Raw genomic sequence first — 19926 nt, forward strand, 5'->3', positions numbered from 1 at the left:
ACAAAGAGCAGTGTAATAGCCTGTTCTGATGTTGATATCATGCTTTCTGTGCAGAAGTGGGACTGCCATGTGCATTTGGAGACCACACTCTTCTGAGGACAGCAGTGAAGGCTGCTCCCCTCAATTGCAGAAAAATCTGTCTCCTGTGAAGCAGCTGCTGAAAAACAGATGTACACCAGCAGAGTAAGCATGGAAATAAGCACTGCAGCATTCTGAACTACCTCCTAACTTCGCAGCCAGTAAGATGTAACTGTTCCAGTGGATTTGACTTGGATTCTTAAAATGGGGTCATGGCCTATGATTATATCATGGACCCTTTACCTGACTGGGGAAAACTCGAGAACAGGCCTCATAAATCTCCGTTAAACTGTTGCAATTAATATAAATTTCCAAGAAGACTCACAGAAAACATAGCACCACTTCGATCTAATAAAGAAAGATTCCTATGCACCAGCATGTGTAGCTTTACCCTGGTCACCCCCTCCACTCTATGCATAGCAAAGGTGGGTGCAGGAGAACACCTAGGCCTTTCTTCCACTGCCAGGGTGTCTCCAACTTTTCATGTGCTTTGTGCCTTAAATGTTTGCAGTGTTTTTTTCTTTCTCTTTAGACAAAAACTAATTCATTGTAATTGCATTGGAATGGAGGGAAGTTACCTGGTGTTTCAATAAAAATAAAGCAGCCTTAAAATGCTATCCTGAACAGGAAAGTCGTAGTGACAGACAAAACTTAATCAAAATTGCAATAAAAATACAGCCTTAATGAAATTTAAATACATAAATGTTACTGTATACAGAAATTTTTACTTACTAAACAAAATAATCTTAGCACATCATCCTGCTATATAAACAATGGGATGTGGGGGTTTTTTTCATAGCTCAACAATATTTGTTATTTCAAAATTAATCATAGGTAACAATTAAGACTATCCAGTTAGTTAAAAGATAAATATTCCTAGTTTATATCTATGCCTTAAGAAAGTAAATTACATTAAAATAATACTGAGTACTGTAGATTATGCTTTGAACAGCAAAACCATATAGATATTTTGGCTAATAGCTCAGTGACTTTGTTACATAAAAATCAAGAACTGTTGAAATGTGTTCATCCACTGAAAGTTTCCAATGCAATTTTGATCTTACTGAGATCAAGGAAAGGTTGCCATTGAATTCAGCAGAACCAAAAAGGATTTGCTGTCAGAGGGCTCCCTTGCTGCTACCTGAATGCCACAGCAGTTCCTGTGAGCCCGCAAAGCAGGTTATCAAACACTGCTGGCTCTCAGGACCACAGATATTCAGTTCAGACTGCTGCCTTCTTTACATGTGCGTGAGTGCAGGCAAATCAGATGTACTGGCTTGTTTAGGTAAAATGAGGAAACAGAACACTGTTAAAAAAAAAAATACCCAGGCTTCCTCCTTGCTGTCAGAGCAAGACCGAGCACAAATCTTCTTTCCCAGCATACAAAATGAGATTATGGTCTGTCAGGTGATGAAGAGCATAGCTAGCATCATGGGGTGTATGCCAGCTAAGGGAATATGCTGTGGCCCCAGGTCACGGAACTGGGCTATATGGTGCACATTCAGGCTATAATGCAGCATCACAGCCTGCCTCCAAACAGCTAGATGAGAGAGAGGCATGTAAAAGAGCATGGGATGAAGTACAATATAGGAAAGACCCATGGGATTCAACAGGTCTGATCAGTTGTGTATCAAGTACTGCAACCTGAGGCCTAACCAATCATTTGAAACATGCTAAGGCAGCAAGTAAATGCAGTAAGAACTATCTGCACTCCCTTCCCACCAAGGGAATAAACCATGCTGAAGGTTTACTGCTAAAGGCAAGGGGGAACAGACGTTCTGAAGTGTTAATGTGTCTTGCTCCTTTTCAGCTTCTGTTTCAAGTTAGCAATGTCGTAATAGCTTTTAAATTTCACCAGGAAAATAGGTATTGGGATAATAATAGTTAACATGCCGGATACCGCAGCTAAGGCTGCCATCACTTGGCCAACTGTGGTGAGAGGGATGATATCTCCGTAGCCCACTGTAGTGAGTGTGATCAAAGCCCACCAGAAGCAAACAAGAGTGTCAGTGAAGTGCAGCACCCCTGTGTAGGAGGGATGGCTACCAAGCAACTCCCCATAGAAAAAGAAAGAGCCAAAGAAGAGGGTCTCAAAGGCCAAAATCATCAGCAGGATGCAAATCTCTCTGAGGATAGACTTGAGAGTGTAGCACAGAACCCTCAGGATCAGTGGCGTTTCTATCAGCTTGGATATCTTCAGGAGTTTAAGGAGATAGACAATGCGAACAAAGCCCAACCAAAGCCCCAGGCTTGGCATTCTCTGAATCTGCCCAGCCACAAAGAGCTCAATATAAACTGGGGAGAGGGAGAGGAAGTCAACCACGTTCAGGGGATTTTGGAAGAACAACTTCTTGTCTGGGCAGAAACAAAATCGCACAGAGAACTCAAAAGTAAACCAGAGGACGCAGAAAAGCTCCAGATGAAGCAAGTAGGCAGCCTGGTGGTAATAGGGTTCATGGTCATTGTGGGAGACCGCAGAATAGCCAACAGAGGTGAAGTTAGCAGTAAAGAACTCAAATTGTGCCTTGGTCTCCTCACACAATATGATGACAATTCCAACGACAAACAGCAGAGAAATAAAAGCCAAGCACTGCAGAGGGAGGAGAGGACATGCATGCAATTAATTCAACAAACAAGTATTGCATAACCTCACTCCCCCACCACAACCCCAGGATCCCCTCCACAGGCACAGTACAATCCCAGATTAATCTTTCTCAAATCACCATTGTTTTGCTCACATGCAGTGCATTTTCTCCTTCCAGATTTGAAAAATAATAGAAAAGATTGGAGTCAAAGGAAAAAACACCTGAACTCATATATCAGAGTTTGTCAGGAAGGGGAAATGTCTGACAGCTGGAGTAATACAGACAGACTCACACTGAGGGCCTCTTCAGCACTAAATGTTGGCTCCAGAAATATCAGCAGCACAGAAAACATCCTCTGCAGTCTCTGACTTGTGCTTGTTGCTCTGCATGCCTGACATTTTAAAGAGGCAGGGGGCATGCATTTTGTATAGAGAACAGGGACAAGAAAAGAGAAGGAGGTGTCTGTCAATGAGAAGAGAGAATTTTATTTTCTTTTTTAATCTGGGACTCAAAGCGTACTTATCAAAGCTATGAACCCATTAGCATTTTTCATGGACCCATTCCAGTAATCCCAAAGGACACAGGCTATGCCCCTCTCCACATACAGTATTACCTTAGCACTGAAAGAGGAAAAGGGTTTTTCAAATATGGACCAAATCTTTGGCTGCCACCTGGTTCGCCAGCTGAAATCCCTTCTTTCTGTCTGGACTATGAGGCATTGGTCATCACTCTGTTCATTTTCATCCCAAATGTTAAACTCCTCTGGATGGACCTCTTTATTATTCAGCTTCAGGCAGCAGCAGGATGCTAGCTGTGTCTCATTTATTTCCCAGAAAGTCAACTCTTCTTCTAAGACTGACCTACAGGTATTGATGGGGCAGTGGAAATGTTTGGTTCTGTAATAGTTCAACACATAGCTGAAGATCTCAGCACTCCTATCAAAAAAAACCTCTTTGGTGGTAGGATCATAGTCATAGATGCTTGGGGCATGGGGCTCTGTTAGGCTGCACAGCTTGGTCCCTGGGAAGGTCTGGAGGGTGCTGCTGTATGTCTCATATCTGGCTCCCCCAATATTCAAGATGATTTTTTCCTTGGAGCTTTCCATCTGCGAGGGAGATGCAAGTCCTCATAGGCTCTTATCTTCAGTCAAAAAGAGAAGAACACAAATTAAAAGAAGTAAAGCAAGTTTTGGAGCAGGAAGGTTTTCCAGGGTACCTCATTCCAGTGCTTTTAAAGCACATTTTGTACCTGCAACATGCATCTCCTATAGGCAGGAAGGCACTTCTGCCATTTCCTATCATGTTCAGTGCCTGTTCCCAGACTCTGCTCCATGGCCATATTGTCTGAGCACTTTTCAGGAGATGCATCAAACAAAATGACAAACATCTGGTTTGCATTGCTCTCCCTCTCAGCTTCTCCCCATGGGGACAGAGCACACAATCCAGAGTCTGTTTTACCATAATTGTTCATATGCTGTAGATAATCATTGCAATAAACTGATTTGAGTCTCATTCCCAAGGTGTTCCTTCCACTATCCCTCCCCTCCTCTAGTTCTTCCATCTCCGCCCCCAATTTCTTTCTTTACAAGCAGTAAAGCACACCTCCATGTGCCAAAGAGGTAAAACAGTCATCAACAGTTTATTCTCCAAACAAGTCTTTAAACATAATCTCCTGTGTTGAGCCTGGCATAACAAGTTTCACAAGAGATCCTGCTGCCTTGTGGAAACATTTAGGTTGTCTGAGTTATGTTTTTTCCTTGAGTCTTCTTACAGAGTCCCACTGAACCAAATCACCTTTCTCTCTGCAGGAAGCTGCTCTTTACCTGGAATCTATATGCAGGATTCCTGGACTAGACAGAAATGCAGAACAACATATTGCCTCCTCCTTCAGGGTTGGCTAACATCTCAGTATAGCACCAGAACCTGCTGCCAAGGCCTCTGGCATTGGAAAGCATGTTCAGTTGCTTAATTCCTGTAATATATCCCCTGTTTTGCTCTTCAAAATCCTACATACTTGGGATAAACTTGAGCCCTGCTTTATGAACATTATTCTAAGAAGGGAGGGAAACCAAGGATCTCTGTAGCCTCAGAGGCACGTAGGAGAGGTGCAGAATAGGGGGAGGATGTTCCTGAGAAAGTGACTAGGACTGTCTTTCACTCACAGGTATCCGCTTCTGACTGTCTGTACCCCTCCATTTCCCCTCCTCCATTCCTATACATTTCCATCCAACTTTCTCTTACGCCCTGCATTTCTAGTTCTGGCCCTTCTCTTCTTGTAACAAAGCATGCTTCTCTATCTTTCCTTACCCTTACCTTTCCTCTCTTACCCAGAGGTGGCTGCTTAGTGTGCTGGAACCATGCACACAGAAACTCCAGTTGTCCCTCCTCCCTTTTTTGCAGAAAGTGCTGAGCATGGGAGTCACAGGTCACTTCTGCAACAAACCTTTCCATCCAGGATTAGCAGGGAAACAAGCCTGGCACCAGGGGAGACTCCCAGAAGAACTACATACAGCACTTCATTCAGCTTTATCAGAAAAGACTGGAAGCTGCAGCTTGGTCACACACTCATGGCACAAGAGAATTACTGCCCATCTGCTGTCCTTGCCAATCCCAACATATGTGAGGCTCGATGCAGCTTTACCCTATGACTTCCAGTAACTTCAACGAGAGCAGGATTGAGCATAAGGACTAAAAGTGTGCAGGCATTGCTTAGTACTTGCTGCACAGGAATCCACATTCTAAGCAGGTTAGATTAATTCAGCACTCAGCAAATCTGGAGTTACATTATTGGCCTCTGTTGCCTAGCTTTCTAAAGAGCACAGTGATTTTTGAGATCCCAGCTAAAATTGCCTTTCTCTGCTTAGAGTATCTGCCAGACACCTCTTGCTCAAACATAACAATCCCCATGTAAGAAATGAGCCGAGAAGTGCCATTTCATATTCTTACCTTGGTGCTATTGCAGCAACTCTGCAACCAGAAGAAAGGAGAAGAGACTGGGAAGAACAGAGACAAATTCAGTGAAAACAGGATGTTTGATGGCGAGTCTCCAAAGCTCAACTCTCATGGATGCCAGAAAACAAAACTAGCCAATAGCACTGAGAAGATGCAGAGGCCCCTCTCCCTTGTTCTCTACCCTATCAGCAGTCGCTCTCCCCACTCGGGGAATAACACTCAAACAAGAAGGCAACAACTGCCAGGCCAGATACGCTCTCACTACACTGCCACCCACTGCTCTACTAACAATCTCAAAGGGCCATGGTGTTTGGAAAATACGTGGAGCTCAAATGTCCTAGGACCAATTAAAGATTAAACTATCAAGCCACAGAAAGGCAGACAGAGCACTGTTCGTTCTTGGCTGTGCCTTATTCAAGTTTGAGTTAAAAAATAATATAGAAAACAACAGAAGCAAACAAACAAACCACCTGACCTCCCATCTTCTTGTCACACTCTCTCCTTTTGTGGTTTAAAGGGTTTATTTCTTCATTTCTGGATAACCCAAAGCTTACTCTTTCGAACCCACTGATTTTAAACGCATTTTTTGTCATCAATTAATCCAGGAAGAAGCTTGGCACATAGTTGTTAGTCTCAGTCAAGAAAGGCACGCTGCATGTGGAGTTTACTTTCGGCTGACATTCCAAGGCCATTTCTAAGTATCACCTCTGCTTACTTCAAGCTCTCTGGAAAGAAAGCAGGAAAAGGAATTTCCTTATTCCCAGCAAGAGCAAGATTATTCAGGAAGGCTCTGGGGTCTTCCTTTTCAGTTATTCAAAAGAAAAGCAGATTCATGTCTCTTCAGAGGAAGTATTATCACAGTTCACCTGCAAGATTTTTCATTTTAATCCACTACCTACATTACCCTGACACACTGAAATCTCCCTTCTGTTAAAAAATAGGTTTTCCATTTAGGCCTTTTACCTAGGTAGCAGTCTGGTTCTTGGCTCCTCATTAGCACTTCACCTGCAGGTGCAAGTAACCTCACTCACCCTAACCATCCAGATTCCCAAAGTACTACAGGGACACCACAGACAATCCTGGCCTCTTCTCTCAGCCAACACCACAGCAATGCTGCAGAAACTAGAGTGGCAAATTGCTGCCAATCTTGTGTGGGACATTCTCAGCAACACGCCTCCTTTGTCCATTACCTCCCAATTCTGTACTGAGCAACCTCATAGCCAGACATCACAAGCAGAGCAACAGCGCAAGCATAATTCCCCTTAGATCCAGACTCTGAAAGCCCATGAAGCATGTGAAATCTATGCTAGTTCAGTCCTTGCTCCCTTCCATCTCTGTAACAGACACCAAATTCTTCAGCTCTTTCTCCCTCTCCACAGAGAATACGAATGAAAAACACTCCTTTTAATTTAATTTCTGATATGTCTCTGAGGTTCTGGAAGCAGGTGATCTGATCAAGTTTGATGTATTCTATCTGTTCCACAGCACTGCAGTATTTGCCTTTTACAACTTTGCACTGCAGTTGATTTCTGAAATCCAGAAATAATCTGGCAAGCAAAACAACACATGGTGTTCCTATGCTCTGAATAAGACCCTTTGATTGCAGTAAACAGCTTGTCCTTTCAGGACATTTTTTAAGCAGATGAAAACTGCAACTCCATTTCCAGAGAATGGGGCCCTATTCCAAGTTTTCTCCCTGCCTCATATCTTCTAAGAATTCACTTTCACTAAGTGAGGCACTGCAGGAGTTTGGCAACAAATGTCAAATCTGCTCCCTCAACCTTACTTTTGAGTAATGAAACTCTTGTTTCAATTTGGCCTACAATTATTAACGCCAAAGAACAAGGTAGACTTTTTTTGGGGGGGAGGCAGGGGAGAGGAGATTGAAGCTGTAATGAACTGAGGCATTTTTCAAAGATGGTATTTTAAAAGAACTCATTCAGCATTTCTCTCCCACAATCTGTGGTACTTAATAAAATATTTCATACAGGGCAGCAGTTCTGTAATTTTTTTCCCATTCACTCATACTCAGATGCACATGGTCTCAACTATGCACTCAGGCACACTCGTATTAGTCTAAATTAGGCGTTTGCACTAGAATGTAAGAGAAGTTTTAGCTTTCCCATACAAGCACTTCTTCAGAGAAAGTTCATAAAAAGCTGGGGAGGATGACTAACAGTTTTGCAAACAAAGATCTTTCTTTGGAATACTGAACAAAAAAGCTTAAGCTATCCCAAAGTCCTGTCAGCCTTGAGGAAAGACCAAGCTACTCTTTAGGTGGTGGAGATAGCACCAAAACCTACAGGCTTAGCTTTTCTACTAGCAAAACCAGCGTAAGTAGCTTCTGTGGGCTTCCACCACCTCCGGTACTTTTTTCCCCATCCCACCTTTCAGTTCTACTGCCCTTCTGACCTCTAACACAAGCGTATTCCTGGGATTATGCAAACAGATCGGTGAAAACATAAGCGTGAGAAATAAAAACCCCGCCAAACCAAAGATGATTTACAGCCTGGACCGTTTATTGATTCAGCCTACAGCAAAAACCTGCAAAACGTTGCAACTGGAAAGAAGAGCAGTTAAGTCTTCTGCGAGCGCAGACACACACGGCCAAGGCTGGGAGGTCAGGGACACCGAAAGCAACCGTATGATCCGCGCCATTTTGCTGAGGAGAACTGCCTCCGGCCTCGCCCTCGAGGCCCGTGGCGGGCTCCGTCTTCCCGGCAGCGCTGAGTCAGCGAGGGCCCGCGGAGACAGCGTGAAGCCCTGCGTGATCCGAGCGCCTTCCCCTCTTGCTGCGGGACTGTGCTCCACGCCCCACCGGGTCCAGCAACCCGCCCGCCAGCCCTCCGGCCGCCCTTCCTCACACCGCTCTCTGCCCTGACCCCGAACGCACCTCACCGTCCCGCAGCTCCCCCAGCTGCGTGAGGGGAGAACACGTCTGCTCTGCGCCGCCTCCAAAAACCCCAGCCCCTCTCGGCCGGGGGCCGCGGCCCCTACGGCGAATCACTGCCGGAGGACCCCCCCCCACCCCCCAACGCCTGGGAGACGAGCCCCACAGCCCCCGGGCGCGCGCCACGTCCCCAGGCGGGCCGAGGACCGAGAGCCCCCGCAGGCCCACGACGCCCCGCGGCCGCCCCCGCCGCGGAAGCGGCCCTCGCGCAGGCTCGGCGCGGTGGGCGGGGCGCAGGGAACGGCGGCGGAATGGCGGGCGGCGCGGAGTTGGCGTGGCGCCGCGGGCGGCGGTGTCTGTCCCCGGCCCGCAAGCGCCTCAGGCCGCTGCGGACTGTAGTGGCGTGGAGGGGCAGGGCGGAGTGGGACCAGGTGATGGTGGGGCTGTACTGCGGAGACAGCCGGCTGCAGCAGGAAGCGCTGGACAGGGTCTCGGCCTGGAAGAGTCGGTACGGGCCGCGCACCGCGGGCAGGGAGCGCGCCGCGGCCTTGCGGGGCAGGCGCTGCCTTCTAGGCTGCTGCCTCCGTCCCTGGAGCGGCCCTGCCGGCCCTCCGCCCCGGGCTGCTCCTGACGCCCTCTCTCTCGGGCCGGTAGGGCGCCCGGGACCCAGCCGCAGCGTCGCCCCCCCCCCCCCCCCTCCCCCCGCCCCCGGCGCTGCTCCGCGGCCGGGGTTGACTGTGCAGTCCGTCGGTGCTGCCGGGCGGGCAGCTCCGTCTTGCGGGGCGCCTTCTTCACGCAGTGGGCTTCGGGCATGTAGCTCATGCCAGACGTAGGCCGGCCCCGTGGGCCTCAGGGAGGCAGAAGCCCTGCGTGCTTGCGGGTTCACTGGCTGGTTTCTGAAGGCAGAGTACTGCAGCGAGGTATCCAAGGCCTCCAGATCGCCTCCTCCTCTTTTCGTTGCCCCTGCTGCAACAAGACCAGTCTAGGCATGGCATCTTGTATTGGGTATGTGCTGAGCATATCGGTAAGTACCCCTTTAACATATGCTTAGGAGTAGCCGTGTAATCACTGGTCCATATAAGAGCCTTCTGGAGAGAGCCCTTGATGCTGTCTTTCTGCATGCGGTTTCTCGGGCTGTTGTGTACCAGAGAGCACAAAAAGTAGCCGGAAAGCCACACTTTTTGCAGTGGGAGTGTACTGCTGCGAGACTGCTCACCTGCTTTTCCTTTATCTCCAGGTATGGTCCAAAAATGCCTCTTGCAGTGGATTGCACTGCTGAACTGATTCGTTGCAAGGTCCTGGATTCATCTGGCAGATTGAAGTCGCATGAGCTCATCCTCTCTTATGGGCTGGCTCTTGTAAGGTAGGGCTCTGAAGGCCTGTGTGCTGTGAGAGAGAGACCTGGACAGGTAGTAGTATTCAGCTGCCTAATTTCACTTTGCGTCTCTGGGACCGCAGAGCTGTAACAGCGTGTGGGGGATTTGTCTGTGGGCCTCCACGTTTCTCTGCAGCTCTTGATAGTAATTTATCTTTTCTGTAACCTGCATGCAGGTTTGTCAACTTGATCACAGAAAGGAAGCAGAAAATGGTCAGCATTCCTCTGAGACAATTAGCCAGAGAGGTAAATATTTAATAAGAGTTACTCAATAACTTACCTATATACAGAGAGCAAATGCATTGTCTATTAACAATGCTGGGTGGAGGGAGTTGTGGGGGGGTCATTCTTTTGTAACCAAAATAATGGATGTAGAAGTCAGTTCTTTTCAACTGCAAAGTTCTAAAGAAGCTTGATGTAACTAGTTCTAAAACTTTGTTCTTTAAAGTCAGATTAGGAGTAACAAAGGCTGATGGTCACCAAAGCATTTTGAATAACATGTAATCAGAAGTCTTGATTTACCTGTAAATAGTCCCACTTGACATGTACATCACACATTTTTGTTTCTTAGCTGCTGAGATATGGAAAAAGAGCCAAATATGTAGTTTATAAATTCTAGTCTTTGGCAAACAAGGTTATACGTAAAAAGCACTTCATCACATTTGCAGGCATTTTCACCTCATGTCTCTTGTTTGAGGTGAGCTTGTCCACTTCTGTGTGGAGGAGGGAAGGTTCAAGGTATAATTGTAGTAGCAGGACTAACTTGAGTCATTTTGGTGCCAGCTGCACTAAGCATCATATCTGGGTCTGAACAGCAAGTTCTGAAAGTGAAGAACAGGCAGTATTTGCGACTATTCTATATATGCAGCCTTGTCTGGGGCCCCTATGTGAGAATGATGAATTGATTTATTTTTTTTCCCCTGGGTTTGTAAGAAAGATGCTGTTTCTCATCTTTTAAAACTGATCAAGCTTAAAAATAGAGGTCTTGCATAGTTAAAGTTAGTTGTCCTTAGGAAAGTTGGGAAAAATTGTGTGCAACTTGGAGCGTGTATGACTTGAGTATTATATATGATACGATTTGCATCTTTGATATACGAACTGTCATCCAGAATGTTTCATCAGTTTAAATATAATTTAACTGCTTAAATTACATATAGCACCTCTGTCTAAAAAGACATCTGTTGTTGCAAGTAACATCGAAGAACTTAAACTGTACAATACCAAGTTTGTATGGCCACAGGAGGAGTGGGATCAGAGAGGAGGGGATTTCAGCCCATCCTTGAAGTGGGAAGCTGCAGGACTGCGGTGCAGAGTGGCCTGCAAGAGGCCATTTGCACCCAGGTAGAAGCTCTCTGCAGCCTTACAGGGCTGCATACAGTCGTGGCGTGATGCAGTAGGAACTGTGGGGTGACGCCCATGGCTGTTCTTCCAGGTGGATATCCCCATCTGGGTTGTGGATCTCCGTCATGAGCTGACCCATGGGAAGCTGCCACGGCTAGCTCTGTGCCGCAAGGGTGAGTGCTGCTGGAGGGTGGCATGGGGAGGGCCTGGCCTGAGGCGCACATGGGGTGGCAATGCCAGTGTTGCAGGCCCTGAGAGGAGCACCCCTCCCTCGATTTTGGGGCGCTGCAGGGCAGGCAGCGGGCTCGTCGTGGCAGGGAGAGTTGTGGTGTGAGACACTGGGAGGGTTTGCTGCTGCCCTGTGGGGCTAGCTGAACTGTGTCTGGTGGCTCCAGGCTGTGGTGCCCCACAGGGCAGGTGTTCAGAGACTTTCTCCTTCCCCTGCAAAAAATACTGGAAACAGTAGTTTGGTCCTCTTGCTTCTTTACAGCACAGGAAGTTCATCTCGGGGAAAGAGGTAAATGCTTTTCCTGATGGGTTAGAGATACCTGAGACTCTTAAAAAATCCCATTTAGGGAGAAATGCAGTAGGTACTGCAAGCCTTAATGAATGACCAGCTCATGGCGTTTGAAGGGATTCCCGAGAATTTTGGGTTAAGCACTGAGGAGCCAGTTAAATAAACTTTAGCTGGGTCCTTAAACTGGTTTTCCTTCCATTCTATCTAATGTATGCCTAGTGTAGTCTCTGCACAAAAAATTATTATTATAGACACTATGTTTCGTCGTGGTGGTTCTAAAGAATTGACTCATTTTTCTCATCAGAACGCCACTGCTGGGACTTAGTTTCTGCTTAAATTTGGCCTAGCTTGGGCGAGGTGTAGCGCTGTAGCAGTGTCCATTTTTTTTTTGTAGCCAAAAAGACAGTGGGTGGGTGTTATCAGGCCTGTGATACTGGGTTATGGGGTTTTTTTGTTGTGTTTTTTGTTGTTTCTTTTTTTAAAACTCGTTCACCAGCAATGGAGTTGTATGTGATTTCAGGGTTGGTAACTTGTTAAGAGCATCTCTTTTTCACAATGCAAGCCAGCAATGTGCCACCTTTTTTTTTTTCCCTTTTTTTTTTTTTCCAAATAACAAAGAAAACCTCACTGAGAAGAGAATGTTTTCTGTTCTCCGTTAGGCTGTGATGTTGTGCTGGAGTGGCTACGCAAGACTTATTGGAGTCGTCAGCTGGGCAATAACTTGTGTGAAGAAAGTGAGGACGAGGTAGAGGAAGAGGAGCAGGAAGGGGTGGAAGCAAATGCAGAGCTGGACAATGATGCGTGGGAGATTCGAACTCCACAGCATGAGGCCTGTCAGAAACACAAGGAATTTCATGGTAGGTATCCCTGGAACAATGACAGATACAAGGATTAGATATGTCCCATGCTAGAGGAAGCAGTTTAAAGGTGTCATCTTCTAGCCCTGACAATGCATAAAGATTCAGCTCAGGTTTTTGGGATTCCTCTTTGGGCCTTGATGGATTCTTGGGGTGACTGACCTTTTTGGTATTAGCTCCCTGAATTTGTAGCATAAAATCTTTTACTTCTATTGAATATACAGCATCCTAATCAGTAGCAACAGTTACACTGGGGTGGTTTAGGACCAAATATTGTAAAAATTAGTTGTAGTGTCTTGACAGCTACTGTTTTGGTATTGAGGCTGCTACTGACAAATAAGGCTATGGTCCTTTTATAGCCCTCAGAACTCTGTAGATTCATAACTTGAGCAAGAGCAGGATAAAGGCAGTTCAGCCAGTTTCAAAATACTTCGCATGCGGACAGAAAAATCACTAGCTGCCAGTAGCATTTAAAAAAAAAAAAAATTCACTGAGGTAACTCAGTCTCTCAGCCTGGACATAATCGAAGATACAAAGTGCAAAACAATGGGAAAACTTTGGTAAACTCTACCAGTGATTGCTTTTCTATTACCAGAAGTCTTTGAAACCCAAATAAGGAGCTTTTCTCAAAGTGGATTTCTAGTTTGAATCACTTATTGGAGGAAGTGGAAGTTCGGATTAGATGGCTGGTGTGCGAGTTTGAGGCATGTGAGGTATCAAACAGTACCTCAAACAGTAAAACCAAATTAGTCAGAATTTTTTCTGGCAAAACATGGCATGCTTATGGGGAGTAACTCATCCAACAGATTACAGCAGCCCAATCCAAGGTCCAGAGAGTGCGCAGAAATGCTGAAGTGACCCTTATTGCTCCCTGGAAGGTCACACTAGGTGACTATAATGATCTTTCTGGCTTTAGTTTCTATGGATTTGTTGCAAGTCTCTTCTAGATTCCTTTGTCACAGACTCATGCATAGATACAGTAGCTGTGATCCAGAAAATACTAGCTAATTTGTTGTGCACTTTGAGTTTAATACAGAATTTATTAGAACAGTCCAAACTTAGAGGCAGTACTAAACTTTGGAATGCAGCAGCGCTTGCCACTTTTCTTGTCAGAGAGTTATGTCTGGGCTTCTGTCTGACTTCATGCTGGATGAGATCCAAGCATGTGCTATTCCTTTCTCTTCCTGGCTACCCTAAAAAAAAAAAAAAAGAACAGCCCACCCCCAGTTGCTGAGACAGAGAACCACAGAATGATACAGTAGATTCTGTGATTTATATGTCCAGAGTAATGGAATGGCAATGGTATACAAGTCCTACAGTTCAAATGCATCTGAAGTTTTATCTAGCTGAGATGGGGTGGTGGGCATCGTGATAGCAGGTGACAATGACACCTGAGTGGGGAAGTGTTTTGAAAGGTGGTGCTATGTCAGGTATGGTAAAAGCGATACACAGATAGAGAAAGGAAGTTTCTTGTAGATGGTACATTAAAGTTTAGTAAGGTCCAATAAGGATATGGTTGGTTTGAGAATAGCCACAGTGCTGTTGCAATAGATTTAAAATGCAAGTATAAGGAATACAAATATGCATCAGAACAGGACATCAAATATGAATCAGAACAATTTCTTCCTAAACTGATCTATTTAGGATTTTTTTTTTTTGAGGTGTCTGGACTTATCCAACTTGCCTGTCTTTGGGCACTGTTAGTGATAAAATACTGAACTCCTGGTTCAACACTACTTGATAAAATTTATGTTGCTGGAAAAGTCTGGGAGCTGTAGGAGTCTTCAGAGTGTTGTCTGAATTGGAATTTGTGACTTCATTTGACTTATGTCTTCCTTGAGTGTATACTCAGCAGAACTAAGCAGTTTGCCCAGGTGCAAAATTCCTTTATATGGTTGATCCATTCCTTGTTTAAACTATATATTTATGTTTATTTCTAGAGAAAGTCAGAGATGTGCTGATATCCTACAAGAATGAGCAGTTTCGGGTAAGTGCAATCTGACCGTTAGCATTTTTAGTTCTTCTCATTTCCTGCTCGGGGCAGTAAGTCTTCTCTTCGTTTTTGCCCAAAATGAAGAACTGGTGCTCTTGGCCAGGCCTCATCTGAAATACTGGGTGCTAACATGACTAAATTGCTGTGCCAGGAGTTTATTTCACATAACTGCAGGGATCCCTTTTTTCTCCCTGTAGCGTCCTCCCACAGTTAGAATCTGTCCAGAAGCATCAGTGATACAGAAGTGGTATTTGTATCAGTGCTGCAGAGGTGACAGTACGCTGGTGTCCAAGTGCTACCAATGCTTGCCAGGTTGTGTACTCTTTTCTAAAGTAGTGCTGCTGTCTAGTGTGTAGCCCATAGGGGACCTGTGACTGCTGCATGTGCAGTGAGAGACTTGGTTAGTTCGTTGTTCAGATGTCCATCCTAGTCTTGTCATACATGGCTTACCAAAATAAAGCTTTACTGCAGAGAACAAGCAATTTCAACTGTGATGATTTCTAATGCAAACACTTTGTTCATATTTATAAATGAGATGTGTACTTGTTGGACATCCCAAGTCTTCCTTGTCCAGGTGGATAGTGCTCGGCTTGTTTTCGTTCATCCTAGTGTGTCTGGAAATTGAGACCTGTCATTCAGAAGTCACTAGCCCATGTTTTCTGTTATCCATTGTATATTTTTGTATTCACCCCGTGGCTGAGGTGCTGCAGTTCAGGTTTGTGAATAATTTGCTCCAGAAATCTCTCTCTGCTCAGCTTCCCCTTCTTAATAATGGGGTAGTTCTTAAGATGTGGTGAGAGCTGGGTTACAGACTCCATAAAATGTCTTTGGATACGACCTCACTGACACACTGTTGTTACTGGGGAGCTGTTCTCACTTTTATTTTGATTGATATCATTAGGGGCTAAAGGAGAAAGTGTGCTAATATTCAGGTGAAGTGTAGACTTAATCAGCAATGAGAACTAGGGTCAGGAATTTTACTGAAAATTGACATGTAGTTTCCTTTGTTGTCTTGGTTTTGTAGTATGTATGTGATCCTCTTTTGTTCATCCTTCCCTTTCGGTAGTTGGTACTGGCTTATTTTGTACATTTTGCTTTGCATCGTAAAGGAGACAAATTGATTTGTGAGTGACCTCGTATGTTAAATATTAACAGAACAGAGGGGAGTATTTCAAGCTGAATAGGAAAATGCAACTTCAAAGTTTAAACTGGCCAGGGTTGAATGGGGGAAAGGAGTAGTCGGTCAATTGCTAAAGAGTAATTTCAAAACTTTTGTTTTGAAGCTCAAGTGAAACTTATCCTGTCAAAATGGTGTAAAAACAGACAGAAGAGTAAACTGTGTCATACGCCTCAGTTTAATTGAATGCTGCACACTGTGCTTTTGAAATTTCTCTGTTCACCCCGTAAGGCTGCCTTTCTTGTTGAATAATTTCCAGTGGTGCACTTCTGATTCTGTCAGCTGTGATGAAATACAGCTGAATTGTGAAAAATTAATGCTCTGTAGATCCATGTGTTGTGGATATAGCTTCTTTTAATATATCATTTTTGCCACTCTGAGGCACACTGAGTAAGGGTAGGCAAAGGGCTTGCCGAGATCTGTCAGCAGCAAGGAGTGCTACTCCTTATGGCTGATAACCTGCAAGTTCTTAACCAAAGTTTGTCTTTTAATAAAAAAAATAATAATACTTTTATGCATTAATAACTACTGCTAGTCATTTGAAGAGATGCAAGCATATTGGTCCTTTGTTGGCCTCTCAAACTCTGTTCTGTAAAACAATAGACATGTAATTTAAAACTGATGATAGCTGATAAAATCTCTGACACTTAGAAATGGATTGAAAAAAATGACATGGGCTTGTTCTTGTGCCCTTTAAGGGCAGATGGTTTGGTGCATCCAAATGATTTCCTAACCATGACAGCAAATGAATGTTCCAAATATCAAATAAATACTACTTGAAGCTTTTCTAGGCTTATATTTAGACACCCTGGATTGGCATAGGAAGAGCGGTACAGTGTCTTTGCTAGTCTCCCTGCAGGGAGACAGCACTGTGAGTCTCCTTGCATAAATGCATGGTCTGTCTTTAATCTCTTTAGTGTAAGAAGGAGAACCACTTATACCTAAGTCATCTTTATAACAATGTAACTGTACGCTCTCTGATCCACATACTTCTCTAGCTATTTTGTTAACTACTTAGTATACTTAAAAGTTTATGTAAATCTGCAAGGTGTAAACTAGGCCAAAATAAACTCTGTCATGGGGGCTGTTGTCTGATGTTGGGTACTTTGTTGTCTGATTGTTCCTATGGGTAGGCTAGAGGTTCTTTAGTCACTTTAGGTCATGTCTTTATACTTGATTTGTCATCTGAAGTATGTTTTGCATGCAGTGGTAGCTTTGCATATATAGGTTAAGAGAGCTAATCACAGTCCTGAAAATGACGCCTTGGTTTTTCAGTCTCATTTTACATTGCATTCCTGCCTGGCAGGAAAAATAATTTCTTCCTTTCTCTCAGTAGTTATTGTCTTCCAAAAAGAATCTGCTAGATACTTGTTGGTGATGTAACATGCTTCGTGCTGATATTTTATCAAAGGTGGTGATGGTAGAATTGCCACTTGGGTAGGTTGTGAGCATAAGTAGAAGGCGTGCCTTACCTTGCTGGACAGACTCAGGTAAGGTATATATTAAACCAAGAAATAACTAACTTTCAGAGGAGTACTAATCTCCAGTATTCTCTCTTCCATTCTTGGTACAACCTGGTAGTCTGTTTTGTGTATTGCTCCTATTCATCAGATGCTCTCAGGTGATTACAGGTTGCCTAGATGGCTGTGTTGATTTGACATTTTGATCTACTGCATGTGTAATACGACTGGCAAACCCTTGTCCTGAGTACGCAAGCTCATGCCCCACCCCACGTGTGGAGTTAATGATTCAAAATGAGTCTGTCCTGATTTGTGCTGAAGTCAGGGAGACCAAGGTTTAGAACCAGAATGAGGATGCCAGGACTGCGACTCCTTTGTGCTGCTGCCTTTTTAATTCAGGCATTTTCCAAGTATGACATGGCTTATATTAATTTTTAATAAACCCCTAGGAAGGGGAACTTTTATGAGTTTTTTTTGAAGTACTATTGATGAAGTACATAAGGCATGTGCATCTTCTCTTCATAGCAATGCCTTTCTGTTCACTATTAGAGCGTATTTTCTGTTAATGCTTGGATTTTTCCTTCACTCAGGTTATGCAGACTGTGCAGTCTGTTTCAAAATCTCGAGAACTGTGGTCCGACTCCTCTTCAGAAGTGGACTGGATTTTGGCTCAGATCAAAGACCTGATGCAAGAGAACAGGTACATCTCTGATAAGGAACTGAGGTGGAAGGTACAGTGCAGAGCTGGGCCTATAGACCTGTTGTACTATGTTTTCACTGTGTTGTTCAGCTGATCATGGAGAAAACAATTGGTTGATTTCCTCAACATTTTTGAGGATTGAGTTGTTAATCTCTGTTAATGAGTAATGTTTCCTGTGCCAGATGGTCTCCAAGGTGTTGTCCCTGACTTAGCTATGCTGGCCCCAAGGCATGTCAGCATCTTCAGTGTCTTCAAAAGCTCTCCCAACAACCTTGCGTAGACTTTGATTTTACAGTAACCTTTAGAATTCTTCAAAATTGCAGGGCAACACTTGGCCTCTTCTATACTTTCTATTACTACAGGGTCTCTAGCGCCCAGTGCGTTGAGACTGTATTATTACTATATAAATTTGCTTGAAGATCTTGTCCGGCCCTGAGAAATGTTATCAGTGTAACTCTGTAGAGGGGCGAGAGTATCGCGTTACAGATACGAGCTGTAACTCCTGATGTTTTGAATATAAATATATATGCCATACAAGCTGCTGATTAGTTTAAGAGGTTATAAGATGTTGTTCCAGAAGAAAACCCTGAGGAAGAGACTTGCACCTTAGTGGCGTTGCCCATCGGTTGCTGAGCATGGAGTAATGAGCAAGTAGGCATGAACATTCTGTAATGAGAAGCATAACTTACTAAACATGGGACTTCCGTATCACTTAAACTGTCTGTTGCTAGATGTTGGAAGGTACTAGTGGAAGCAAGCCATTGTACCTACCTGTGATTCTGATAATCTCTCCCTAAGCATCCTCTGTTAGCCACTATCAGAACATGAATGGACCAAGTGCAGCTGCTTTTATATATAAATAGCTATTTGAACCTGGCATCAACTACATGGTAGAGGGGAAACAGGCTGCCACAGTACAAAACAAGGATTTTGAAAGGTTCAAGTGAGAACAATAGACTTCATCTTATGTGAAATGGGTTTTGCGGGGAACGTTCAGGCAAGAGTTGTAATGCATTGGTAACAGGTAAAAGATCATAGGAAGTCCCTTTCCACACAGGGAAATTGAATTAGTGAAGATCTTAAGTTGATGATCTATTTGGGATCTTTCTAATGCTGCCTTGTTGGCATGTGCTTCTATTAGTTTATGTCTGTGCAAAACTTAGTTTTCATAACAGTACTGTCTTATAAGTGTATGATCAAAACAAGTACTTAATTTGGAAAATACCGTGCTTTTGATTTGCTTGCTGTGCACTGATTCTGCAAAACATGCTAAATCACATTCTACCAGTTATTTGTCATCATCTTTGTATGAACATCTTTGTTGCATCAGGTCTTGCTATTTGCCCTGTGCAGCTGCACAAAGTACATTCAACCCTGATTGTGTGGATTTCCAAAAGAATCAAGAATCTCCTTCATCTATCAAATTAAATCCTCCCCCAGAATACTCAAACGTAGAATTTAGATGCTAGTGACTGTATTTGTGGCCTTTGGGGCATCGGTGTTTCAAAGTTGTTGTCCTCATCAAGCTGTACAGCATCAACAGTTATCACAGGTTGTCATAATTAGCTTTTCTGCTAATAGGCTTGGTTATGTTTTTCCAGTTGCTTCTGATGGGTGCTCCTGAGCAAATAGCAAATACTCCAAGAGCAGCATAATGGAGGGAGCCTGCGTAGGCCTGCCTGGGGTGTATCTGGTCAGTGGGCAAGTAAGCAAGAGTTTGCTTTCCTGAAATCAGCCTGGCATCTCTGAAACAGTTTAACAGGCTTGAATTCAAGTGTGGCTTTAAGCTGCTTGAACGTGGTTCAGTGGAATGCTGTTCTGTACAGGGTGCTGTCACCAGGATGTGGCAGCCTTTTTTGCATTACTGTTCCTATAGGAAACTCTGGTCTGGCAGATGTAGAGAAGACTTGAAAAGTAACCATCCCACCCCCAACACCACCCCTAGCTTGGAAGGAATCTGTGCAGTTGTCATGTTTTGTTAGTCCAAAAGTGCCTGTGCGTG

General features: G+C 44.3%; 2 protein-coding genes across 8 annotated transcripts in view; one reads left to right on the forward strand and one right to left on the reverse strand.

Annotated features, from left to right (window-relative positions):
- Positions 1–976: 976 nt before the first annotated feature.
- LOC126050308 (potassium voltage-gated channel subfamily C member 3-like) lies at positions 977–8742 on the reverse strand. 3 transcript variants are annotated; one of them, XM_049828046.1, is made up of 4 exons: positions 8508–8742; positions 5609–5655; positions 3277–3803; positions 977–2668 (listed from the first exon to the last, which is right to left on the reverse strand). In XM_049828046.1, the coding sequence occupies exons 3-4, from the start codon at positions 3766–3768 to the stop codon at positions 1865–1867; spliced, it is 1296 nt and encodes a 431-aa protein (XP_049684003.1). In that variant the 5' UTR covers positions 3769–3803; positions 5609–5655; positions 8508–8742; the 3' UTR covers positions 977–1864. The 3 variants fall into 3 exon arrangements, with proteins under 3 accessions (XP_049684003.1, XP_049684002.1, XP_049684001.1); XM_049828045.1 differs by lacking the exon at positions 8508–8742 and having other exon boundaries at positions 5609–7372; XM_049828044.1 differs by lacking the exon at positions 8508–8742 and having other exon boundaries at positions 3277–7372.
- Positions 8743–8811: 69 nt separating this feature from the next.
- LAS1L (LAS1 like ribosome biogenesis factor) overlaps positions 8812–19926 on the forward strand; it is a 39565-nt gene continuing 28450 nt past the window's right edge. For 3 of the 5 annotated variants that reach the window (XR_007509468.1, XR_007509469.1, XM_049827877.1), the window contains exons 1-7: positions 8812–9012; positions 9742–9867; positions 10056–10125; positions 11312–11393; positions 12397–12594; positions 14535–14581; positions 17815–17924. Coding sequence is in view for 3 of the 5 variants with exons in the window: in XM_049827877.1 (XP_049683834.1) it covers positions 8816–9012; positions 9742–9867; positions 10056–10125; positions 11312–11393; positions 12397–12594; positions 14535–14581; positions 17815–17924 (830 nt within the window). In the remaining 2 variants the exon portion in view is untranslated. Of the gene's footprint in view, positions 9013–9040; positions 9529–9741; positions 9868–10055; positions 10126–11311; positions 11394–12396; positions 12595–14534; positions 14582–17814; positions 17925–19926 lie in introns of those variants that run through there. The other 2 variants (XM_049827878.1, XM_049827879.1) reach the window with 2 other exon arrangements.

This window comes from Accipiter gentilis, chromosome 24 (assembly GCF_929443795.1).
Source record: "Accipiter gentilis chromosome 24, bAccGen1.1, whole genome shotgun sequence".
NCBI lineage: Eukaryota > Metazoa > Chordata > Aves > Accipitriformes > Accipitridae > Astur > Astur gentilis.